This window comes from Schistocerca cancellata, chromosome 9 (genome assembly GCF_023864275.1).
Source record: "Schistocerca cancellata isolate TAMUIC-IGC-003103 chromosome 9, iqSchCanc2.1, whole genome shotgun sequence".
Lineage (NCBI taxonomy): Eukaryota > Metazoa > Arthropoda > Insecta > Orthoptera > Acrididae > Schistocerca > Schistocerca cancellata.
Window position 1 is genome coordinate 157175495 of NC_064634.1, and position 27816 is coordinate 157203310.

The window sequence follows — 27816 nt, forward strand, 5'->3', positions numbered from 1 at the left end:
GAAGTGTTAATTACTGAGAAGCACACATAAACTAAAATTAGGAATTAATATTATTCCCCAGAACAACAATGATGACAATCTCATTTGATGCTTTTTAGTCCCTGTTTGAGTTTTCCTGAATCTCGTAATATCTAGCTTCTACCAGTATTCTTAAGACGGACTCGTGTGTAATAGGGTCTATTTGAAGCTACAATAATGCTCATAAATAAATGTGTTGATACTGCAAAGATACTGAACATCTCGAAAGAAGTCCAAAGTGATACTATTGTTCAAAAAGTGTGATAGAAAATTTCTACAGACATTGTCCTTTCAGTTCTCTAAGTCATTTAAGTCCTAACCAACTGACAGAACAACTGGACTTCCAACAACCAGTCAAAGAAGCATTATTTTCCAAAAGTTTTCCAACTGTTGAACATATTCAGCCAGTTAGAGTGTTACTTGAAAAAGCTATGGAATATGACATCAATATTCAGTCCTTAGAAATGCCAGCATCAATCAGAAGTACATAAAGCCCTGAATCATATTTACACATAAGCAATTATGACAATAAGAATGTAAGGAGGTAATCATGGAATATGTATTCAAAGGCCTGAACTGAGATAATAGAAGGGTCAAAACTGACAACCAGTACCTGAGCTGCTTCAGATTTGTTGTCACTGTGCATACAGGGTGAATCAGGAGAAAAGGTACATGCTTTGAGACGTGATAGTATTAGTGATTCTGAACAAAAAACTTAATATGGACATATGCCCTACTAAGGATGGCTTCCGAGATAGAACAAGTTTAATATCACTTTTGTGCATTTTTCTTTAATAACTCAAAAACTGCACACTCCAAACAAAACGTGTATCAGTACATAATGAAACTAAATTAAATTTACTACACAAAAGGTCCTATTTATTTTTTGTCTAGGACTAACAGTTTGCGGGTGTACCTTTGTAGGCCAGTTTGAGGTAGTTTTCTGACTTGTTAGACCACAAGCGTCATGTATCAATATGTTGGTCACAACTTCCTCTATATTACTGTGCTACATTGTAAACAATGAGAATCAATAATACAGAAAATAAATAGAAATGTACATTAAAAGTGTTCTATCTTGGAAACCATTCAGAACAGGGCATATGTCCACATCAAGTTTTTTGTTCAGAATCAGAAATGCTATCACCTGTCGAAACACATACCTTTCCTCCTGACTCACCCTGTATAACTGAATACCTGGTACACATAAGTTGGGCAGTGTTCAAAATTTTTCAGTTCATCCTGACCAAGAAATGTGTATAAATGAATCTAAAAACAAAAGTATGCAATTTTTACATTCTGTTAGTAACAACTTTGGATCTTGAAACATCAGCTCTCACAACAGCGAGTGTTTGTAAACTGTATAGTGCACTAAGGACAACAGAGGCAAATACTGGGCACCAGCCACAGTGACAACTGGGATGAGATTATCAGAAGAAATACATACATAACACAACATTGAGACAGTTACTGGGCTGAAATAGCAATGAGCTAAGCTGACCACATAGTGGACACCATGGGCGAAGCCATACATGGTTCAATTGAGGGGACAAAAGAAGCATTCAAAGACCCTGTACGATCGAGCTATTGTAGCTCATGTGCCCATCCAAAGACAGCTGGGAAACCACAGACAGAGGTGGGCAACATATGGGGAGTTCTTGCAGCTGGGGCTGTACCATATGCAACTGTACTCTCTGAGCGAGCACTTGAAGGCAGGGGTGGCCTAGCAGCTCGCATATCTGCAGAACATGTGGAAAAAGCCATGTGGCAAGTAGCCTAGACTAACTGCACCTGCCCATGAGTGCAATGATGGGAAGGCGCGGGCACCCTTGCCCTATGGGGCAGCATTGGAACAGCCCACCATAAGATACTGCTTAATGGTATCATGAAGATGGCAGGAACATAGTGATACCTGATGGCAAAGAGCCAAGTGAAATGGAAAAAATATGAGGAGCAGCCTACATTCAGCAGTGGATGGACAATGTCTGAAGAAGATGATGAAGGATAAAGTATTAATGACAATCAGTTTCAACCTGACATTAGCACAAATTACTTTAACTGTGTGTGTGCGTGCGTGCGTGTGTGTGCGTGTGCGTGTGTGCGCGCGCGCGCGCTCGCCCCCTTCACTATCCATGTATTTTATTTAGGCTATAACTATCCCAGAAATTAATGGTAGTATAAAGTATGAAATTGGTTCAAGAATAAATGCTGTTATCTCGCTGTTCCCTTGTAAAATTGTTTTACCTTTACTTACTAAAAAAAGTTATTCATGAATTTACCGTTGCTGTGCAAAGCGACCTGTATACACTACACGGAGCTGTAAATCCAAGATGGAGACTGCTTGAGTCTCTCCTGTAGGCCTACCACAACGAAGAACAGCAACGCTCCAAGCGGGAAAAGTTTGAGGCTTACTGTGGTGAACCTTTCTTTCCAGTTTGTAAAAAAGTTAAATTTATGAGCATTGTGAATGTCATCTTGATTTTTGGCCACCTGAGAGACTAATGAGCCACGTGTAAGTGTAGTGGTTTTTTCTACAATAGCCCCATGTTATGGGAGTATTGTTTAAATTTAAAAGCTAGCCTTACTGCTGACTGCTAGGCCTCCATTTAAGACATAGTCCAATGCGACGAGTGGAAAACTCGATACTGAAACTGAAGGCTCATACTGTCTCAATTAGCAACCATAAAATATTGCTTGGGCGTACGTTAAATAGAAAACATTGCGTGCCGGTAATCGGCTCTCCAAATGTGCTGTTAAGTGTGACTAATGCCAAAGTGATACATCTTATGTAGCGATACTGTCGGTTAATTTCACGTTGACGACAGTATAGCCAATGCACGGCCGTTAAGCGCAAATCCCTTGACGTTTAGCTACGACTAGAATCATTCATCTGTGATGATTACTCAGCACCTCGGCGTGCGAACACGGTCCGTCAGCAGTCCATTAATTAGCTTTATGAAACATACGATAAATATATGAGCACTAACCAATTACGACCAAAAAATGAGATGCAGAAGATCTTACGCAAATCAAAAATTATTACAAGCGGCTGAGAACTGTCATAGAACAAAAAAAAAAAAAAAAATTTACTCTGTAAGTGGGCCAGGACTGAAAGAGCTGATTGGAAAGAGAGCTATGAAATTCACGTGGTTGGTTGCACAATTACGAACTGCTCTATGACATACGTCGATTAGTGTCAGCTCAATAAAACAGAAACTCAGAGCTGATGTTGAACAAACGCAGACGAAACAACACTGCACACCACTCATCCTACAATTTTGTGGCTCTCACCAGACAAGACTACTCACAGACTTATCTCCCTAACCATAACATAAAATAATGGATGACTAAAGCACAGTGTACAACGCGTAAAAGACAGCAATATCGAACCAAAAGGTAAATTTTCTCTTCACAGATAGGAAATCGACAAGAAAAAAAATCTACAGGAGTATACACCTGTCTCAAAAAATAATTAAATAAACTTCTCAAAAAATAATTAAATAAACTTCTCAAAAAATAATTAAATAAACGCTGCCACAAAAGTAGTGATCGACGCCTCATACGAAGAAAAATAAGCAAAGTTCTTCACACAACAAACGACCTTGGCTCAAATACGTGTGAATTATGGTGCAAAAGATTTGGTCGTTTCGGTAACGGATAGCAACTTAATTGTTAAAAAACAATTGGGAAAGTATTGCTCTTGTCAATTCCTCCACTACCATAGTATTTTTATATTTACTAACGATCACACATAAAAGTTTCATGAGAAAATGTAGGGGGAGTGAGGCTAGTGTTGGCATGGGGAAAGAGTAGACACAGAAATATTTTAATGAAACAATCTTTGAAAAATTTGTATCTTCATACTGATATTTTCTTGCGGTGTATAAACAATTAAAAAAAATATAGCGCTACCCAGCTATTGTTGCAAGCAAGAGAAGTTAAAATGCCATTTCAATCCCCTTGCCTTCAGTTTTTGTGGTAAACAATTTTCGAGAATAGTCCAAAAGGTTAGTACTGAAATAATATAAGTTGTGGTTTATGACTCTATAAACAGTGGCCTATTTATTTCTTGTGTAATGGTCCATCTAAATAAAATACATTCGCTAACATTTGGTTCCACATCTAAAATGACCCCTTGGTACAAGGGTGAAAGCAGTGTCCACTGTTTCCCAGTCCTGAACTGGCACACTGGCCAACTTTCGATTTCCAAATTTTACTTTTATAAATTTTACGTAAGTTATCCACATTGTAAGAGGGTGAGTGCATATATCCGAAAAACTGGCAGGCCTAATATTGACGAAGAAAAAATTCAGAGCGGTAGAAGGGGCCAATTCGGCTAAATTCAGAGAAATTTTGGTTGAAAACAGTCTACGCTGCAGAAACGCGTCAACGCAACTAAAAATTACGCAGCTGTAGCATTCACATTCTTCCAGGTGAGTTTCCAAACACTTAGGCTATCATATAATAATTCTATTGTTTATAGACTATCATATATAAACGAATTCTCTTAGACAAATAACATTTATAGTGGAATAGTTTCAAAAATACTTTTCTATTCAGTGTATTGTGTCTGACTACGTCATATAATTTTTTTCAGATCCGTGTGATGGAAATGATACTGGAAATTCAAACGTAGAAGAAATCCAGGCATTTTACGTGGCAGAAACCACATACAAAGTTCGCACGGTTTTTACAAATTCTCAGTCGGAATCACTATCTCAGTACTTCAGGAAGGCCTCGAAATTTCCTCCGTGGACTCACAATCCGAGGGCTATTCGGAGAGTGAAGTCCAATCGGTCGCGAAGTGGAAATCGATGTGACAATCAAAAATGTTTTATGTGAAACAGTTAGCTACTCTTTCCAGCTAGTTCTCTATATAGTCGCTGCTCTCACTTAGACATCTGTCATAGTCTTGTACCAACTTTACAATAATTTTTCCGACAATTTTCTACGCAGGTTGACAGCTCGTTGCCTGTGCCAAAATGTTGTGTTCATAGCCAGCGGATCATGTAAGCAGAAATGAAAGTCGAGGGTAGCCATTTACGGGCTATATTGTGGCTGATCAAATACTTCCCATCGGAATCACTACAGGAGCATCTTCACTGCCCCTGCAGAACGCGGGCGAGAATTGTGTAGAAGGAAACGCGTGACAATTATGTGGACTGCATGACATGAGGCAAAGTCTCTCACCAGGCCCTCATACTTGACGGGAGACAATATTTTCTAGGCATCTTTACGTGCTCACTGTGCTCTCAAAAATGAAAAGAGCGACGGGCATACTAGAGACAATGCCCAATACAACTGTGCAAAGTTTCATCAGATTTTCACCGTGGTTTCCATTTCGCGCGTGATTGGCCTTTCCGAATAGCCCTCGTGCAAACAAGAACGTTAACCGGCGTACAAGCACGCTAAGAAATGCACAAAAAGAAAGAATGCGTGCGTGCGTGCGTGTGTGTGTGTGTGTGTGTGTGTGAGAGAGAGAGAGAGAGAGAGAGAGAGAGAGAGAGAGAGAGAGAGAGAGACTACCCCAGGAGCTGGCATGTAACGCTTATGGCAGGAAAGAGCTGGATGTATGGATTTTTACAAAGGCAACAGAAGCCATCTCTACATAGAACTGCAAGTGCAAGCTTAGCAAGGAATGCACCCTTCAATAAAGTAAATGTTAACAGTTAACTGCAACGGGCAAATTAAAGTTCACTGCAGACAGCATATTCCACTTGGATGAGTGTGGCACTCCTACAGAAATTGGCCTCCTAATTAAGCCCGCTGCTCGTGGTCTCGCGGTAGCGTTCTCGCTTCCCGAGCACGGGGTCCCGGGTTCGATTCCTGGCGGGGTCAGGGATTACCCCTGCCTCCAGATGACTGGGTGTTGATGATGATGATGTTTGGTTTGTGGGGCGCTCAACTGCGTGGTTATCAGCGCCCGTACAATTACCCAATCTTTGCTCAGTCCAGTTTCGCCACTTTCCTGGATGATGATGAAATGATGAGGACAATACAAACACCCAGTCATCTCGAGGCAGGTGAAAATTCCTGACCCCGCCGGGAATCGAACCCGGGACCCTGTGCTCGGGAAGCGAGAACGCTACCGCGAGACCACGAGCGGCGGACCAGATGACTGGGTGTTTGTTGTGTCGTCTTCATCATCATCATCATCATCATCATCATCATTCATTCCCATCACGGTCGGAGGAAGGCAATGGCAAACCACCTCCACTAGGACCTTGCCTACTACAGCTGTGCGGGTCTCCCGCATCGTTCCCCTACGCTCTGTAAAGACGCATGGGACTTCATTTCCATTTTCCAAAGTAAATGAAGAAGAAGGTGATAAGAAGCAAGTAGGAATGGTGCCATCGCAAGGGAGATAGAAAAAATGTCACAATTTCTGTTCAACCTCAGGGATGGCCATGCGTCAGTGTTTTTTTTCGTGAGTCCATATGAAGGGCAAATTTCTGGCTGGTGTGCCAAATGGAATTAGCCAACAAATCTGGCCAAACTGTTCTTCAAAGTTCTGAAGCATGTAGCTAAGAAGGTGTGTTATTCTAATGATAATCTTCTGAAAAATCATGCAAGTCAAATCAGCACTAGCATTCATCACATCTGACTTCAAGGCACCTTGGCATTCAAAGAAGACGATTTTAGGCCATTAGAAGTAACTGTGCACTTAGCAGCCTCCATGTCAAGTTGTGATACACCTTCTATTGTGGAACTGGCAGCAATGTGTGACGCTTCACCTTCCACTTCAGGTGCTGACCTAACTGAACTGGAAACTTCTGAAGACCTTCCCCAAAAGTTATGGGATGAGAAGTAAAATGGAGGCAAAATAAATCAGCAGTTTACACTAGTACTCCAACCAAAGACGAATTGCAAGCAGGACTGGCAGGTAAATGAGCCCACCTTTAAGACAGACCTTGTTCCGGAGCCAGAAGGAACCGAAGATTACTGGGATGGGGAAAAACCGTGATGATACAGACAATGAATCAGAAATCTTTTACCCAATGTACTTGAATCTAAGGATGTGGGGTACTACAAAAGAGAAGATAATGAAGCTTATATGCAAAGGGGCAGGTGTATTTTTCCTGTCTGTGGAAAAAAAGCTAATTTCCTATTGTCCAGATGAGTCAGTAGCAGCACCGTCTGATAGATGGTCTCATGCCTTCTGCAAAAACAACTGGAATATAAAGGCATCCGGCAATGCTGCAGTTCACATTAATTCTGAAATGTACAACATTTGTTTAAAAAAAGAAAAAAATTTCCTTATTTTAATTAGTATATGTGTGACATTTATTATGAAATAAACAAAACTTTTTTTGGAAAAACTTTGCCTTATTTATATCCACTTTCATCCCATGCAATTTCAGCCTATGACCACACTCATCATGGGGAAAATGTGGACTGATTGCAGATGTCTTTCTTCTTTGCCTGGTAGTCAAAGTGTTTGAAGATACACACAACTGCTTTAATGCTGCAATCAGTGTGGAAACTGGGTAACTCAAAGATGTTAAACTCCAAAAATTTGCATCAAACAGTTATAAGATAAAACGTGAAGAGTTCACTCTAGCCCAGCCTTCCCCTAAAAATTCCAGATGATGATGATGATTGGTTTGTGGGGCATTCAACTGCACAGTCATCAGAGCTCGTACAAAGTCCCAATTTTGACAAAGTCCAGTTTTTTTCACTGTCCAATCTAGCCAATGTCACACATGATGGTGGTGATGATGATGAAATGATGAGGGCAACACAAACACCCATTCCCCAGGAAGAGAAAATCCCCAACTTGGCTGGGAATTGAACCCCTTACCCCGTGATTTAGAGGCAGCAACGCTAGCCACTAGACCAAGCTGCAGACAAATAAATATTTCAGTGTGTAGCACTACGCGCTATTTTGAATTTAAATATATATTTAGTCTCCAGAAGTGAGGCTGCAAGACAATTCCCAAGAAATCAGATTCTGTTAACAGACCACCGTCATGGCGTACCTCATTTGCAAACCAATGATACTGAAAATGTGTCTCAAGAGTACCTCTGGAAATTAAGAAAACCACTGATGACTTTAGTAACAAAAGCAAGCATAAATGTTGCTCCTTCACTGGAATGTATGTATTTAAATTATGGGCCGTAAGCAGCTACCAATCGAAAAAATCCGTATCACGGAGTTTCACTGCCAGTGTCGAAGTGTTGCATCCTCTTGCGGAGAAACGGGAGCAATTCATTCGTTACGCACTAATGTTTCTATATCTACATCAATACTCTGCATATCACTGATGTACATGGTACAAGGTACATCCCACTGCGCCGCGTAAATATTTCCTCCCCTTCAATTTGTTGATGGAGCATGGGAAGAATGATTGCTTAACTGCCTCTGCGTGGGGCAAATGGTCTTGTGATTCCTAAGAGCAACAGCTAGGGGCCAGTAATATATTCCGAAATTCGTCACATTGGTTCTTGAAACTTTGCAAGATTCTGCTGGATTGTGGTGCTGATACAAGCATCTGCTGGTTCAGTTTCTTCAGAATTTCCCTAACCTGTCCCGTGGGCCAAATAAACCTTGATCATTCATGTTGCCCTTATTTACACAAGATGTTTCAGTAGAAATAGTCCAATAGTGAAGATGAACAAGTATACCTATATCATAAGATATGCAATTTGGAGCATATGTTTAGTAGACATTGCTTCCTTCTTCTGAACAATACCACCATCTCTCAAAATATAGAAAGTAAAGAGATTGTAGTACATGAGATTTGTTTCACAGTATCAAAGACGGAGCCATACATTTTAGATCCCATGTTTAATAGCCTTTTTTGCTTCTAATGATCATTGATGTCACATCCACAAATACTGACAATTCCTCCTGGGGCATCCTGTATATGTTCAATATATCCGTTGGAGCCATTCATTACGGCTTCCACACACCTGAACGATATTCTACAGTGGGTCACATGAGTGTTTTGTATGCAAACTCCTATATAGACTTACTGTATTTTCCCAGTATCCTACCAACGAAACCCAGTCTACCGCCTGCCTTATCTACAATAAGCCTATGTGATCATTCCATTTCATGCCCCTGCAAAATTGTTACACATAGGTATTTCACATTTACGGGCATTTCAAAAAGTTAACAATCACTGCACCAATTTGAAATTTTTTCGAGATCTGACAGAGGATAACAGCAACATCTGCAAAAATCTAACGTCACTATTAAAGTTTTCTACAGTCGTTAATACATAACATGAATAGTAAGCATCCCAAAACATTTCCTCGACAAATGCCTGAAATTACCTCTACATTTGATAACGACTGCGTCCAAGATAACAATGGTGCACACTCCTCACCACAAAATCCTCAGTCCAGTCACATATTTTGTTTTTGATTGTGTTTCGTTAATAATAGCTGGTGTAGTACAAAGTCAAATGGTTTTCAGATGTCAAAAAATACAATATCTACCCGACTGCCTCGCTCCATAGGTTTCAGGTTGTAATGCAACAAAAGTGCAAGTAGGACTCCACATTAGCAATGTTTTTATAATACATATTTGTAGGTGTTATTTGGACATTTCTTCGAGGTGTGGTAAAATGTGAATATGTAATATGAGAAACAACAGGAAACACTAACAGTGTCATAAAACAATAATTTCCATTGGGTAGACGCCAAGTTTCATCTATTGACTATAGCAGATGACAATAGCAGAAAGATAATGGCCTCGGGCCCTAATCCGTATCTTTCCGCCATTTTGCCGATTGGTTCGGTACTTGAGCGCACCGAACAGTCTTGTTTTCGAACGAGATCCCGAACATTATTCTGTAAGCATTTCGGAAGCGATGCTGAAAGGTCCTAGCCAACCGAAACGCTGTTGTCAGTTCTCCTCGCGCCAACCAAGCAAAAACAATCTGCCTCAGATCCGCGCATGTGTAATGAAGCGCCACAGTGGCACGAACTTGAAGCGACTAGCAGCCAACACAGGATTGCCATTCCTCACATTAGCGGAAAAGGCGGTTACCGTATGAAATACTGTTCAAATTTCGCTGACCACGCGCTTCCATCACTGCATGATAACTATAGAATATTGACTGTGTTCTGGAAACTGTCGTAAATGTCACAGTATGTCATTTTATTCTCATTCACATCGACGTCTTGTTTTGGATTTTACGTTCCGGAATATGAGTTAGGAAAGGAGTGTAGTACCACATTACACAAATATATCTATAGATACACCTGAAAAATTCGTCATTTTTTCTGGTTTCCGCCGTTCCTTAGTTGCTTCAAAAGTTTATGGGAGTACGTTCCGTCTACTGTATGCAACTAATTGAAGGCAGTCTGTATATTGCCATATGCGTTTCGCTTCCTTTATTTGTGATGACGCTTCACAAATAAAAGAAGCGAAACGCGTATGGGAATAAACAGCCTTAATTATTTGCATAGACGGAACACATCTCCATGAACCCGAAAAATTGTTTAAGAGTGTGTCAAAGAATAAGAAGATGCTTCAAACAATAAGAAGATGCATAGAATGTGGTTGTAACTCGCTCCTAGAACTGCAAATGATGAAGTAACCTACTTCCCTATATGATACGTCAAAGATTTGGTTCACAAAAACAAAATTTAAAAAATTGCCTTTTCGAGAGCGTGTGGCGAGTGCAGCTATAAAAGTTCGTTGTAATTTACAATATGCATCTGATGAATCCACATGTTTCATATATGGTGGTATAGTCTGAAAATATTGTGGCGGGAGTATTTCATCTCTGTCTACTATTGTTAAGGATTCGATCGCAGATAAATAGTTGTGACACGCTTGAGTATTAAGACGATTTGCTGCTACTTTCATTCGTAGTAATTTAACGTTGTGATCTTAGATTCCTGTCTGATCACACACTCGGAAATCGCTACGTATCCAGAAAAAAATGGTGAATTATTTGTAACAAGAAAAGTAGTATAAATGTCACTGTCAGTTGTTTCACGCACAGTAATTTCATCTTTCATTTCTTAAACATATGGAAGTCACGAAATCGGAGATACTCGTTACTGAGAAAGCGCGCTCTTACGTGTAATTTACAACGAATATTTTAGAAAAATGCTTAACTTTGATTATTAACGAAGTCTCAGAATGTGTTGCAAACACGAAGAGGGAAAAAAATACTTTCGCATCCAGCGGTATATGGACCTACGTCCTTTACCACGGCAGTTCGTCGCCTAACCAACTTCGCATGTTGTTGGCGCTTTATTTTATATAATTCCATTCGAGAGAGGCGCAGGCTGAGTTCGTTGCCGAATGATGCGAGCCAAAGCCGTAAATGCATGAAATTTTGGAAGTTTTCCTCTATCACCTCGGCTCTATGGATTACCCAAGATCCATAAGAACAACGTTCCACTAAGACCGATTATTAGTGCTCCTGGCTCACCGACGTATAAACTGGCAAAATACTTGGCCCCTCTGCTCCAGCCACACGTGGGGAAGACCGACATATACATAAAAGACTCAGGGCATTTCACTGAGAAACTGAAGAAACTAAAACTTGCACCAAACGACATCCTGGTCAGCTTTGATGTTGTTTCTTTGTTTCGGAAAGTGCCACTCAGTGACGCTCTGGAGCACACAGGTTCCATTTTCCCGCACGACATCAAAAAGCTCTAACATGCATGTCTCACCACGAGCTATTTCATATGGAATGGTGATTTCTACGAACAGTTGGAAGGCGTCGCCATGGGTAGTCCTCTTAGTCCAAGGGTGGCCAACTTCTTCATGGAACAATTCGAAGCACAGGCACTGGACTTGGCGACTTGCAAACCTAAGGTATGGTACAGATACGTCGATGATACTTTCGTTGTATGGAGCCATGGTGAAGAACATCTCGGTGACTTCCTAAGACACTTGAACAGCCTCCATGCCAACATAAAATTTACCATGGAAGTAGATGTGCTGGTCACAAGGAATGGCGAAAACCTGGGACACAGCGTGCATCGAAAACCGACACACACGGACCGATACCTGCACAAACTATCAAACCACCACCCGAGCCAGAAAAGAGGCATTAATGCGCTCGTAACGCGAGCAGGACGAATATGTAAGTCGCAGCACCTCTGACGCGAAATGCAACACCTGGAAAGTGTTCTGAGGAGCAATGGTTACTCCACAAATTATATTAGAAGTGTAACAGCGTCAAACACTCAGCGAAGTAAGGAATCAGAGAAAGCAATGTCGGGTACGGCCTCTCTGCCATACATTCCCAGAGTGACGGACAGGATCTGCCGAATATTGCTCAAACATGGCGTAAAGACGATTTTCAAACCTACAAAGAAGATCAAAGAGTGTCTTAGATCGGCAAAGGAAAAAAGGGACCCACTTGCAATGTCGGGAATATACCGTATACCATGCACATGCGGAAAAGTTTACGTCGGAATGACTGGACGATCGATCAACACCAGGATCAAAGAACATAAGCGACATTGCAGGTACGGGCAGATGGAAAAATCGGCCGTGTCAAGCACGCACTGCGTGAGACCGACCACGTAATAAAATTTGCCGACACTGAAGTTCTGGATGTACAGAAGCTCTATCACACGCGCTTGTTCAGATAAGCTGTAGAAATACAAAAACACGCGAACAGTTACAACACGAAAGAGGAAAGCCTTAAGGTAAACGGATCCTGGCTTCCCGTATTGCAGCGAACGATCGTCGCAGGTAGCAAGAGGAGAACCGCACCGGAAATGACCGCAGAGAAGCCTGTCCTTTAAGTATGTCGTAGTGGTATCGAACGAGAATAATGTTGCATACTTTTACTACCAATACGTTTAAACTTGTGGTTCGACGTTGGCGCGCCAGGTACATACAGTCTTGCGGCCGCGAGCTCGGCTGCAGTTCACCACCGGCAATGGAGGATGAAGCTTTGACAATGCCAGCCAATTGTGCTGGCGAAACGTCAGTAACATCATTAGATTAATGTCAGCCGAAGAACCGGAGACAGAAGTCAATAGGCAGTTTGTCAACATGTGGCACTGAGCACTATGGGACTTAACATCTGTGGTCATCAGTCCCCTAGACTTAGAACTACTTAAACCCAACTAACCTAAGGACATCACACACATCCATGCCCAAGGCAGGATTCGAACCTGCGACCGTAGCAGTCGCGCGGTTCCAGACTGAGCGCCTAGAACCGCTCGTCCACCGCGGCCGGGAACACTTTTGTTTCGCGTGATAGTTTGCATCTGTCTTCAAGCATCTGTTAGTTCAGTTCTTTCAGCCTCTTCGTTGCACTGTCTCATGGGTCGAACAGATCTGTGACCATTCATGATGCCCTCCTTTGTAGTCGTTCATATCCCAAAGGTTCGGTACAGGTCCCACGCATGTCAACAATATTCTAGGATGGGTCAAATAAGTACTTTGTATGCAATCTCCTTTGTAGACTGACTGCATTTTCCTTGTATCCTATGAATGAACTTTAGTCTACAATTTGCTTTACCTACGAGAGATCCTATGTGATAATTCCATTTCATATCTCAATATATTATTACAAACATACTTGTATGAGTTGACCAGTCCCAACTCTCACTCTGATATTGTAATCATGGGATACTACTTGTTTCGTTTTGTGACGTGCACCATTTTACTGTCCTGAACATTTAAGCAGTTGCCAATTCATGCACAGATTTGAAATCAAGCTCTGACTGAATAACTGTGCTGGTCTTTACAGACATCCCTTCATTATCAATAACTGCACCACCAACAAAAAGTCTGAGGTCACTATTAATATTGCCTGCAAGGTAATTAATATACACCATGAACGGTAAGGATGCCCACACACTTCCCTGTAGAACACCTGAAGTTACTTCTGCATCTGTAGATGAATTTGCATCCAAGATAACGTACCACGTAGTCTCTACCAAAACTTCCTTAATCCAGTCACACTTGCTACCCCATACAATCGTACTTTCGATAGCGAACGTGTGTGTGTGTGTGTGTGTGTGTGTGTGTGTGTGTGTGTGTGTTTCATTTGACAATTACTCCGCCTCCGAGGTAACATGACGTATCCTCCCTACGAAGAAATCATCAGTCCATCCACAGATTTCATTTTGAAATTCCATATTATTGTACTTTCATTGGGAAAAGTTCTTGTGACACGGAGCGAAATGCTTTTCGGGAGTCAAGAAATACTGTATCTATTCGATTGCCTCGATCTACGGCTTTCGGGCGTCAGGAGGGAAAATTGCGAGTTTAGTTTACCATGATCGTTATTTTCAAAATCCATTCTGGTTGGCAAGGAGGAAGTCCGAAAATGTTTTACGGTTCTATAGAAAAATGGACGTCAAGGATAGGACAGTAAATTGGTGGATCACTCCTGCTGTTGATCTTGTAGAGACATATGACCTGTGCTTTCTTTCAACCACAGGACACTGTTTTTGTTTGAGAAATCTATGGTCGTCATGTGAGCTTTACTGTTGGTTCGTTAGGAGTCAAAGGACTAATCAGCTGCCAGACTGTTGAATGCAACCATGCAAAGTGCATGCATTGTGTCTTTCGCGTGCCGGATGTTAGTTTGTGGGATGGAGTTCCATGCCCTATAGCATTCATCAGTCAGGGACGGTTAATGCTGGCTGTGGATGACGATGGAGTTGGCGTCCGATGATGCATACGTGCTTGAATGGAGTCAGATCTGATGATCAAGCACACCAATGCAACATGTCGACACTCTGTAGAACATGTTGAATTACAGCAACGGTACGTGGGCAAGTGTTATCCTACTGGGAAACACTCCCTGGAATGCTGTTCATGAATGGCAGCACAACAGGTCGAATCACCAGACTGACGTACAAATTTGCAGTAAGGATACCTGGGATACCAAGAGAGTGCTCCTGCTGTCATATGAAATCACATCCCACACTGTAACTCTAGGTGCAGGTCCACTGCATCTAGCACGTGAGTAGGTAGGTTAGAGGCACTCACATGGCCTCCTCCTAACTAAAGCACAGCCATCACTGGTAACGATGCAGAACTGGTTTTCACCAAGAAACAAAACAGTCCTCCAATCTGCCCTCCAATGAGCTCTCGCTTCACCATACTTTAGTCGCAAATGGCAGTGGTTTGGGGTCAGTGGAATGAACGCTACAGGGCGTCTGGTTTGGAGCTGTTCATGAAGTAACCGATTTTGTAATAGCTTTTTATGTCACTGTGGTGCCGACTGCTGCTGCAGACGCAGTACAATGTGCCCCAGCCAAACGTCGAATACGGCGGTATTCCTTGTGCCAAGTTTTTCTCCAATATCGTAGAAGGACGACACAGCTTCTCGTAGCCCTATTACATGACCTCGTTCAAATGCAGTGAGCTGCTGATAATGGTGTCTTCATCATCTTAATGGCATTCTTGACTAACTTCTAAAAGGTAACTAATCCTCACGATCACTACAGCATGCATTCAAAGAAAATCTTTTATGTATCCTGGTAGTGGCACTACTAGTGCCACTCTCATGCAAATGGCGCCAAATTTGAATAGACGTCACCTTTCGGATGTAGGAACTTGTCTACCAACTTTTGTTTATCTCACACACCTCCTTGTTGTTGAAATTATTTTTTTCCCCCATCAGAGTATATTGGTCAGGCCGTTACACGGGTCAGGGCAGATACGAGGCCTCCCTGGGATAACCTGTGGCGAGAGCAACTCCATTTGCATCTGAAACCCATCAACCCTAAGTTACAGAGTAAAGAATGCTTTCTAGCTTGGAGATTTGTAATTGTAAAAATGAGGTGGTCCAACAATACGAAATAAGGTGAAAGAGAAATAATCAGGTCAGCAGGTGGGTGAGGCAAGGTGAGTCTCACCTGGGGGCTCTGAATGTGATTGGGCCGTCCCTCCACAGCCATCCCAACCCTGATCTGTTCTAGTCAAGTATTAAAAGGGGTGAACTGCACCCACAACTGATTGGAATGCTACACTTAAAATAGAAAATAGGATACAGCAGAAAAAAGGAGTTAATTGCACCTTAAAGCAAATAAAACAGAGTAAAAGAGTGATTACCAAGACAACTGGCAGAGGTAACATCGTAGCTCTCACAGACCTGGCGTGTGGTGGGGGACGCTCCAACCCAACCACCCTGTTCCCACCACAAAACTAGTTTACAACATTATATCTGAGAATAAAAATCACTTTCTTGGGAGAAACAAAGAACCAGTTCATATGCCTATGAATCTTACTCCAATATTAGAAGCACAGAACCCAGCATTCCACAAGGAAGTGAGCTACAGTCTGTATGGCTTCACAAAGACAAGTGGTTCGATACATAAAATCAAATTATGGGTCAATCTGCTATGACAGATGCAGTGGCGATATAGGACAATGGCTTCCTTTCAAAGGAAGTTGAAGGAGAAGAATTATAAAACCATAGCAGTCTCCTTGATAGTGCGCAGTTTATTAGAGGTGCAGTAGCCCATTACATTGTGTTCCATCTCTGACTGAGGAGCTCCCATACTAACACCAAGAAATCTGCACCTGGGATTGTCAGAGCAAATGTTGGACAAATAGTATCTTCTTTGACGAAACAGTCGGCCAGTTCATTCCCACATAACTTAGGACTTGGGAAGAATGAACTGAGCAGAGCATACAAACAAGGTAAGGAGGACGGTGCTTACGAGTTTAAAGGAAATAAACATAATGGTTATCAGTCCCTCTTTCCACTGCAATTTTATGTAAAACAGTGTGAAATAAGGAAATGACAATGGTCAGCACTTGGTCTGTGACCTTATCATTGTGGTTTGAAAATCTGCATGACAGTAGCAGACGGTTAAAAACAACATGAAACTCTGGTAGTGAGAAACAATTACTGGCCACAGGAAATGGATGTTTGTGAGAAAGTGGCCACAGCTGGAGCTCCCTGCACCCGATGCTAAGAAGTGTCATAGTTTGTACAATTCAAATGTGGTGAGAAAATGAAGATTGTTAAAACTAGGAAGCTAATTGGCTTACACAGTTAGATAAATAAGATATGTATATAAATACTTAAAAATGATTGACAGTGCAGAGGGAGACAGTAGCTGGAAGGCAGTCGGGGCATACACCGCAGCGAGAAGTACTCCCTGGCACCAACCCCTGGCGTCTAACATAGAGATGCATTACATTTTGTTATAAAATCTGCTTTCCCTCAGAAATCTTACAACTTTGTTAGCTGGTAGCTGAGAGGGGACTATAACTGTGCACACAGACAAGCAAGGGCAGTTGGAGGTACTTGCACAGAACCTTCGATCATATCCTACCTGGTCTTCCTAGTTTTGGGCTATTTGCAAATAGACTAAACTGCTGGCTGCAAGGAGGAGTCAAGTAACACAAACAGGAGGGGTCTGACAGATTGCAAGCTCTTAGTCCATCACAAGTTTCTGACATCTGACCTGACAGTAATAAGATACTAGTTTCCACCAGAAGGTTATCTACAGGATTTGTAAGGAAGGTTCCAATTGCCAACTGCACACCATTTTGGGGAAGAGTCTAACAAGGCCAGTTCTGATGGTGCTGCCAACCAATAGGCAACACACCATATATCCATGTGGTACAAGATCAAGGCTTCGTACATTCAGAGAACTGTGTGGTCTGTGCCCCAGGAAATGCCACTGAGAAATGTGGCAGTATTAAGGTTCCTCACGTAATTTGTCTTTAACTGGTGTATGTGTGGTAACCCATTAACTTATCACCTTCATGCAGAAGGCCAAAATAGATGAAATTTTCAGTAACTTCAAGTAACTGGTTACTGAAGTAAGCTTCTGGATGATTCAGTCATGAGTCGACAAAAGAGAATGATGTGAGTTTTCCTGGGAGAAAATTCATATCCATGATTCAGAGTCGAGTAACGTACTTTTTATATAGCCTGCTGAAGTTGGCACTCTGCAGCACACAATTATGAGAGCTGTAATACAGGTGAAGGTCACCCACACACAGCCCATTAGTTAAGATGATCAATAATTAATCCAAAATATGAGAGTCTAATCAGTTACAGGATAGGAATGATAATACCCTCTCTCTACAGGGAAGGAAATTCCTCTTCTCACCAAATACAACTGAAAAAAACAAGGATGTGTTTTATGCTGTCATTACTAAGACGTTTGGATTTGACTGTGGATTTTATAGATATTGGGGATTCGTCTCAGCACACTGCACTGCTGAAGTGCTGCGAAACTCCAATTTCTTAAATGGAACACTGTACAATTCGAGGCCTTGTGCACAGAAGCTTAAATATTTCTGCTCTGCCACACATTTCCACGTCAGGAAATAAGGATGTTAGTCACTGCATGCAGACACTTCAGTGAACTGTGCTGCGAAAAATTCAACAACGACCATGGGATGAGTAAAGATACCACCTGTGAGCCAGATGTCTGAACCTACTGTAGACGGTTTGTGGCTGCAAATACTATGGAGTTGAGACCATACTTGACACAACATGATGTGGGTCCCCACAAATGATACATGCTGTTCCTAACACTCCTGCTTTCTCCTTTTTAATAAAAACCATGCTTTCACTTGAAGTCACTAGTAGGGTATTAAATTTTCCGTTAAAGGCTGGTGTCTGTATCACTGAAGTTTCCTTTCTATACTCTTCAATAGTGGCAGCTCTTTCTTCGGATCACCATGGCACAGTCTTCCAGCAGAGGGAGTCTGAAGAATAGGGTTTTGTGGGTTCCACAGCGTGTACAATTGTGCCAACAGCACCTTGTACCACTCCTTCTATATTTTTTCTTAGCTGGCTTCATAAGCAGATTTGGAGGTGAAAGCCTGACAGTCAGTTTCCCGAAGTGATCAACGTGGTGTGTACTCCACTGGCCAATGGTTGAGAGAGAGAGAGAGAGAGAGAGAGAGAGAGAGAGAGAGAGAGAGAGAGAGAGAGAGAGAGAGAGAGAGAGAGTGGGGGGAGGGGGTGCTCATCATTGCAGAGGTGCCCATGGATGTTCCAATGGATCAATGATGAGATGCTCAGGCTTCAGATTGTAACAACTATGGCTGAGTACATTTTATGGGGTGTGTTGAAACATGTTGCAGTTCTACTGTTAAGTAGTCAAAATTCCAGTTCAGAAATTAATCACTGTAGTACCTGGCTCCTGCCAGATGTGTTTTTGCTGCCCCAAAAAGGACTGTGTTTGTTTAACTCCCTCAACAGTAATAAGGCTGGAGGTAGCTGTTCCACTAGCTCCACCAGCTCGTGGAAAGCTATGTGTGTGTCTTGGGAAGGAGACAGATATTAAATACTATTACCCTAACTGGACACGAACAGCCACAGTTTGTAATGTGCAGTTCAGTGGCACCTGCTCACTGGAAGTGTCTGAACATGCAAACTCCTCGAGATGTCCTATTTTTGATAATAGGGCATTGGGTTTCTGAGAACTGTGGCTTCAGAAGTGCAATGCTGCATGCAGAGGTAGTAGCCATTAACTGATGGCGTCTGATCACAATTCCACTGAAAGAACATCAGATTAGGATCTGAGAATGCAGTGAGTGGAAATGGGAGTATGAATTACTCTTCTGTTGAGTCATGGTTCACATGAATGAGTGATTCTTCATTGATATTCATAAGCTCTAACTCGGAGGGGGCAGAGTAGGGACTGACAAGCAACGAAATTCAGTTTAACTTACAATTTTTCCTTCTTCACCCTGTAAGGTCTCTGTTTTAAAAAAATTCACTGACATGTGGCTAGGTCCAGAAGTTGGTGCGTAAGATCTTGTCATCATGCTAGATGTGAATTCTGACACAATGTTTGCAGTTAGATGTCATATCTATGAACTACTTCTTAGGATCTTGATATTACAGGTGTAAAAAAGGCAGATAGTGTCCTGGGTAGCTTACACGTGCAGGGGGTTGTTCGCAAGGTCTGCTTCCATGTGCTTTCCTTTCACGTCTGACAAGCATCTCATAAGTACAGCAGGATGACATGTGTCCAAACCTCTGGATCCTGAAACATCTCATAGGAGGAGGAAACTAGGGTTCAATGTCATACCTATAATTCATGAACTTAACTTTCTCATGTAAAATATTTCAGTCTAAGGGTATGATAGAAGCTGCCATGTCAGTCATGTTATCCTTATACCATCTCTGAAAATGAGGAACAAAATTTACTCCATGCCACTCTAGGTTAGTGCACAATTATTTGTCCATTTGTACTGTTATGTTGCAATGGTAGATGTGACCTCGAATCCTGTTGAGATGTTATGAAGAGAGGTATCCCTGAACTTATCACAGGGCTGAAATGCCTTGGGCAAACTGGCAAAGCCCATCTCAAAAAAGGTTCTGTATGGGTGAGTTTGATCGGCTTCATTGCATATCATCTGTCCCGATGGCACTCCCTAAAGTTGGGGGTTCCACCCACGGACACCACCCCCATCTCATTGCAAGGTTGGCCTGGAGTCCAAATATCCTGGATCGGACACTCACCTACTTCTCAGACTACATGGGGAGGTTACAGCTCAGGCACCAGAATGTCAACCCCTGCATTGTTAGTAGGCTACAACTGAGAGTAAATTAAGACAGTGCCTCCCTACCCATGATAAATGGGCTACTGTGCAGAATTTCGAGTGCTATAATAGGTGCTGGGGGTCACAGAGCAGGGTGAATAGAATACACACTATGTAAGGCTTCTTTCTCCATGACTTGCCCTTCTGTGAAATTTAGAGAAGTGGAGGTCAAATGCTAAAAGGGGAGAATAAGTAATTAAGCAAAAAAGGTTGAGTAAATGGTTGTGAAAAGAACTAAAATTGATGGGTGACTTGATAATAATAGCCCAGTTGTCAATGTAAAAGCTTGGCATGATAAAGGCTCTTTTTAGTTGCCTCTTACGGCAAGCATGGAATAACCACAGGTCTATTCTAACCCTCTGACTTCCTAAGATAAATTTATACGTTAAAAATTTGCTCCTTTAGAGAAATGTTTTCCTTGCTGTTGCCATTCTGCATTTTATACCTCACCTACTTTGGCAGTTATCACATGTTTTGCTGCCCGAATAGCACAACTCTGCTATTGCTGCCACTTTTATTGTCTCATTTTGTAATCTAATTCACTCCGCATGGTGTGATTTAATTCAACTACATTCCATTACCCTCTTTTTACTTTTGTTGATATTCATTTTATAATCTCTTTTTCTAAACACTATTCATTCCATTCAATTCCTCTTGCTCAGTCCCATACCATCTCTGAGAAAATTACTATGACAAGACCAAACTGAACAGTTTTAATTTTCTGTTCATGGACTTTAATTCCCTTCACAAATTTTCCCTTGGTATCCATAACTGCTTACTCAGCATATAAAATGAATAAATAATGTTGGAGATAGGCTAAAAACTCTGACTCCCTTCTGAAGTACTGCTTCCCTTTTGTGCCCTTCGACTATTGTAATGCAGTCTGATACCTGTACAAGTTCTAAATAACCTTTAGATCCTGGTATTTGTTTCCTGTTACCTTCAAAATTTCAAAGACAGCAGCTCAGACACTATCAAATATTTTCCCTAAGTCTGCAAATGCTATAAATTCCATTTTGCCTTTCTTCAACCAACTTCTCCGGTAAGTCACACAGTCTGTCTTACCTTGTTTGTTCCAATATTTCTCCAGAAGTCAAACTTGTCTTGCCCAAGGTCACCTTCCACCAGTTTTTCCATTCTTCTGTAAATAATTGATATAAGTATTTTGCAATCATAATATTAAACTGATGGTTCCATAGTATTCTCATCTGTCAATAAGTCATCTTTGAATTTGATATTATTACATTCTTGTTGAAGTCTGGGGCTGTTTCATCAATCTCATACCTCTCACATCATGTGGAATAGTTTTGTCATGGCAGGCTTACCCAAAGTTCTCATTAACTCACAGGAAATATTGCCTATTCCAGGGCCCTCGTTTCCACTTATGTCTTTCAGTGCTATGTCAAATTCTTCTCACAGTATCGAATCTCCCTCTTCTCTTCATTTACTTCCTCTTCAGCCATCTGGCATCTGGCCATTTGAACTCTTGACATTCATACAGCTGTTTCTGTTTACTCCAAAGGTCTTTGATTTTCATATCGGCAGGAGCTGCTATTCCCCTAGTCATGCATGCTTCTACAGTCTTGCATCTGTCTTCTAGCCATTCCTGCTATGACATTTTGAATTTTATGTCAATATGTATGCATATACACGTAAAAATCAAAGTGACTCAGACTACCTTAAGATTATACCAAAGTAAGAAAAAGGAAAAAAACTGGAGAGGTTTAAAAGTCATACAACTTTTTGCCACACTTGGCTCCAGTTCACCTTGAAATATAGGATGGTAAACACAAACCATTAAGCAAAACATATTTTCGTAGTCTTAAGGTTTTCATTGCCCAATTGATATGATGATGCCAATAAGCCAAGCCACAGTTAACTTCAATACGATAAGGGAAGCATCTAAACCAAACATTTAAATATATTCCGGATCTATCCCATCCAAACGATTTAAAGATACATGCAGTGAAAGACTATACGTCTTAATCAGAATTGTTGGTGTGAGTTTTGACTCTTTGCACATTACAACCACTCAAGCCCCCCCCCCCCCCCCCCCCCCCCCCCATGAACCATGGACCTTGCCGTTGGTGGGGAGGCTTGCGTGCCTCAGCGATACAAATAGCCGTACCGTAGGTACAACCACAACGGAGGGGTATCTGTTGAGAGGCCAGGCAAACGTGTGGTTCCTGAAGAGGGGCAGCAGCCTTTTCAGTAGTTGCAAGGGCAACAGTCTGGACGATTGACTGATCTGGCCTTGTAACAATAACCAAAACGGCCTTGCTGTGCTGGTACTGCAAACGGCTGAAAGCAAGGGGAAACTACGGCCGTAATTTTTCCCGAGCTTTACTGTATGATTATATGATGATGGCGTCCTCTTGAGTAAAATATTCCGGAGGTAAAATAGTCCCCCATTCGGATCTCCGGGCGGGGACTACTCAAGAGGATGTCGTTATCAGGAGAAAGAAAACTGGCATTCTACGGATCGGAGCGTGGAATGTCAGATCCCTTAATCGGGCAGGTAGGTTAGAAAATTTAAAAAGGGAAATGGATAGGTTAAAGTTAAATATAGTGGGAATTAGTGAAGTTCGGTGGCAGGAGGAACAAGACTTCTGGTCAGGTGACTACAGGGTTATAAACACAAAGTCAAATAGGGGTAATGCAGGAGTAGGTTTAATAATGAATAGGAAAATAGGAACACAGGTAAGCTACTACAAACAGCATAGTGAACGCATTATTGTGGCCAAGATAGATACGAAGCCCACACCTACTACAGTTGTACAAGTTTATATGCCAACTAGCTCTGCAGATGACGAAGAAATTGAAGAAATGTATGATGAAATAAAAGAAATTATTCAGATAGTGAAGGGAGATGAAAATTTAATAGTCATGGGTGACTGGAATTCGAGTGTAGGAAAAGGGAGAGAAGGAAACGTAGTAAGTGAATATGGATTGGGGCTAAGAAATGAAAGAGGAAGCCGCCTGGTAGAATTTTGCACAGAGCACAACTTAATCATAGCTAACACTTGGTTTAAGAATCATGATAGAAGGTTGTATACATGGAAGAACCCTCGAGATACTAAAAGGTATCAGATAGATTATATAATGGTAAGACAGAGATTTAGGAACCAGGTTTTAAATTGTAAGACATTTCCAGGGGCAGATGTGGACTCTGACCACAATCTATTGGTTATGACCTGTAGATTAAAACTGAAGAAACTGCAAAAAGGTGGAAATTTAAGGAGATGGGACCTGGATAAACTGAAAGAACCAGAGGTTGTACAGAGTTTCAGGGAGAGCATAAGGGAACAATTGACAGGAATGGGGGAAAGAAATACAGTAGAAGAAGGGATGAAGTAGTGAAGGCAGCAGAGGATCAAGTAGGTAAAAAGACGAGGGCTAGTAGAAATCCTTGGGTAACAGAAGAAATATTGAATTTAATTGATGAAAGGAGAAAATATAAAAATGCAGTAAATGAAGCAGGCAAAATGGAATATAAACGTCTCAAAAATGAGATCGACAGGAAGTGCAAAATGGCTAAGTAGGGATGGATAGAGGACAAATGTAACGATGTAGAGGCTTATCTCACTAGGGGTAAGATAGATACTGCCTACAGGAAAATTAAAGAGACCTTTGGAGATAAGAGAACCACTTGTATGAACATCAAGAGCTCAGATGGAAACCCAGTTCTAAGCAAAGAAGGGAAAACAGAAAGGTGGAAGGAGTATATAGAGGGTCTATACAAGGGCGATGTACTTGACGACAATATTATGGAAATGGAAGAGGATGTAGATGAAGATGACATTGTAATTCTTTCAGAGACAGCAAAGGACTTGGAAGAGCAGTTGAACGGAATGGATGGTGTCTTGAAGGGAGGATATAAGATGAATATCAACAAAAGCAAAATGAGGATAATGGAATGTAGTCGAATTAAGTCGGGTGATGTTGAGGGTATTAGATTAGGAAATGAGACACTTAAAATAGTAAAGGAGTTTTGCTATTTGGGGAGGAAAATAACTGATGATGGTCGAAGTAGAGAGGATATAAAATGTAGACTGGCAATGGCAAGGAAAGCGTTTCTGAAGAAGAGAAATTTGTTAACATCGAGTATAGATTTAAGTGTCAGGAAGTCATTTCTGAAAGTATTTGTATGGAGTTTAGCCATGTATAGAAGTGAAACATGGATGGTAAATAGTTTGGACAAGAAGAGTATAGAAGCTTTCGAAATGTGGTGCTACAGAAGAATGCTGAAGATTAGATGGGTAGATCTCATAACTAATGAGGAGGTACTGAATAGGATTGGGGAGAAGAGGAGTTTGTGGCACAACTTGACTAGAAGAAGGGATCGGTTGGTAGGACATGTTCTGAGGCATCAAGGGATCACCAATTTAGTACTGGAGGGCAGAGTGGAGGGTAAAAATCATAGAAGGAGACCAAGAGATGAATACACTAAGCAGATTCAGAAGGATGTAGGTTGCAGTAGGTACTGGGAGATGAAGAAGCTTGCACAGGATAGAGTAGCATGGAGAGCTGCATCAAACCAGTCTCAGGACTGAAGACCACAACAACAACAACACCACTCAACAGCACTAGGTAAATTCCTTTGTAATGGAAGGTGTTACTCAAAGGATTTCGTAAGGCAATCTATTACTCTGAGAAGATGACTGTGTAGTATCTTGCAGTTCTAGTGCAGAGCAGCAGCTTCTTTGTAATGTAGCAAGGGTGATTCCAGGTATTCGTTTAGACTGCCTTCTTGAAAGTGTAGTCACAGTGAGTGAGAATGCTATGGGAACAGCATTGCACTTCAGTTTCTTCTTGTCATCTAATTTTACTAGCTGGTCATCAGCATATTTGTTAGAAGAAGTAACACCCTCAAGGGAATACGCAAACACAAAGATAAAAAGCCACACATTTAACATATGAAGCTAAATACTAAGACTACCGTATTTACTCGAATCTAAGCCGCACCTGAAAAATGAGACTCGAAATCAAGGAAAAAAATTTTCCCGAATCTAAGCCGCACCTGAAGTTTGACACTCGAAATTCAAGAGGTGAGAAAAGTTTTAGGCCACACCTCCAAATCGAAACAAAGTTGGTCCATTGTAATATGAGACTCAATTTAAGTCGAATGAATGACGATACAGCTACAGTAGTTTGGTTCGAGTCGTAAGCTTAGCAGTTAAGCTGCACCAGGTAGCTATTGCTAGGCGTCAGTAGCTCCGTCCGTATTTATATGGGTACCCTTCCTTTTTCACGTGCTTCGTCTGGTTTGAATTGATTGCTTATTTTTCTTTGATCTTATAAGTGCCGTTCTCTTTGTTATAGGTGTTTACGTGACTCTAAGCTGAAAATGCATTACTGTACTGTCATGCATTGTTTGCCGCATTCTTATAATGAGTGTTTACGACCTGTCACCGTTCGCGGCATGGCTTGCTTTTGTGCGCGCTACCGCCGCTTAGGCGCTTACAATAATAATAATAATAATAATAATAATAATAATAATAAAGAGAGGAATCGTCTCATTATCGAAACAATGACAAGAGACTGCTATTTGTTGTTACGTACACTGCTGCTTTCTTTGGTAATGATCAACAAGAACCAAATAATAGGCTGCGTATGATAGAAGATGTTCAGAACGAGAGTTTAGCAAGAATTTTTCTCAGTTTGAAAATCTTTGCAGACGCTTCTTTAGTACATTATATTCTGCACAGAAATTAGTCATCTTAGATTTAAAAATCTAGTCAATTGCCGTGCTTCAATTCTGACTGTATCACTATTAGGCATAAGAATAATACGAATAAAAACATTACATGATATGTATATTCTTCCGCGTTTGTTGTTGTCTCACTCTAGTTTCGTATTTTATTAGGCAGACAGGATTTAAATGAGATAGCAGCAAATACGAAAGAATGCATGATAAAATGTTTATATTCGTATTATTCTTATGGTGAAGAGAATACTGCGTGTGATTCACAATTCATGAAAGTTCCTATTAGCAACCAACTCTTCTGACAGGTAGGAAAAAATTCAGAACGTAGAGTTTGCCATATTGACAAACATCCCAGTCTTGCCAGTCGGATTTTCGTAGTACATAGAAATGCTGCTACATTCGAAGATGAACAATACGGAATTTGTATTCACTTCGTCGGATAATGTACAAAATGCAGTGGTTCGAAACTCGGGGCGGAGAAAAAAGCTCGTCTTCCACCTTTTTTTAATTTTTTTACTGATGCAGAGGTTTTGGTGCCAGTATTTATCTTTGTGCCTGCAAAGCATGCCCGTGTAGCGCTACACATATTCGAAGGCAGAAGTTAGTTGTGGCGGCACCTAGCAACATTTTTCAGAACTTCCACTTACTTTGCACTCGATTCTAAGCCGCAGGCGGTTTTTTGGATTACAGAAAACGGAAAAAAAGTGCGGCTTAGATTCGAGTAAATACGGTATAGTGATAGTATTGAAAAAACAGTCGTCCACTGTATGTAAACCAAGAATAAAATTGTTTGTCACCGGAATAAGTATTCGACTTTTACACTATGAATCTTGTACAAATGTCACAAGCACATGCACTCATTTCAGTCCCCCCCCCCCCCCCCCCACCTACCCACCCACTGGAGCATCTATCATCATTATACTTTTATGCCATAAAAATAATGTTCTTTCAATTAGCTTCTCTCTCTCTCTCTCTCTCTCTCTCTCTCTCTCTCTCTCTCTCTCTCTCTATGTATGTGGTATATAGTTGCCATTTTGTAGTTTTGTTCACTGAAATGCTAGAGAACTTTGTTTGGTAAAATAGTATCGTGAAACATAATACTACTATTTCTCCTGCAAGTCACTCTCCTACATGTCAAACAAACCTGTAACCATTCTTGATGTCCTTCTTTGTGTATGTTCAATATCTCATATTTGTTCTATTTGGAATGGATCTCACATGCTTCAGAAATATTTCAGGGTATATCAAATGAGTGTTCTGGAAGCAATCGCCTTTGTATGCTGACTGCAATTTCTCAGCATCCCATCAATGAACTTAAGTTGCTAGGTGCTTACACTCAATTGAATTTGTGTGGACATCTCTTTCATATCACTGAAAATTGTTACACATATGATTCACTGATGTTATAGTCAAATAATACTACATTTTTTTCTTTTGTGAAGTTCATAATTTTGTGTTTCTGTACATTTAGAGAAGTTGCTAATCTCTGCACCACTTTGATATCTTATCTAGATCTGGCTGAATATCTGTATAGGTATAGACCCCCCCCCAATCTCCCCTCTCCCCATCCGAAAATCCTATTTCATTATAGATAACTGCATCACCATAAAAAGTCCAA

General features: G+C 41.2%; 2 protein-coding genes across 3 annotated transcripts in view; both read right to left on the bottom strand.

Annotated features, from left to right (window-relative positions):
• LOC126100243 (histone-lysine N-methyltransferase eggless-like) overlaps window positions 1–27816 on the bottom strand; it is a 351861-nt gene that overhangs the window by 284691 nt on the left and 39354 nt on the right. The gene's annotated exons all lie outside the window — the stretch shown is intronic.
• LOC126101254 (uncharacterized) overlaps window positions 1–27816 on the bottom strand; it is a 39895-nt gene that overhangs the window by 2174 nt on the left and 9905 nt on the right. The window contains exon 3 of the mRNA XM_049911942.1: window positions 1199–1287. Within this exon, the coding sequence (XP_049767899.1) occupies window positions 1199–1287 (89 nt within the window). The remainder of the gene's footprint in view (window positions 1–1198; window positions 1288–27816) is intronic.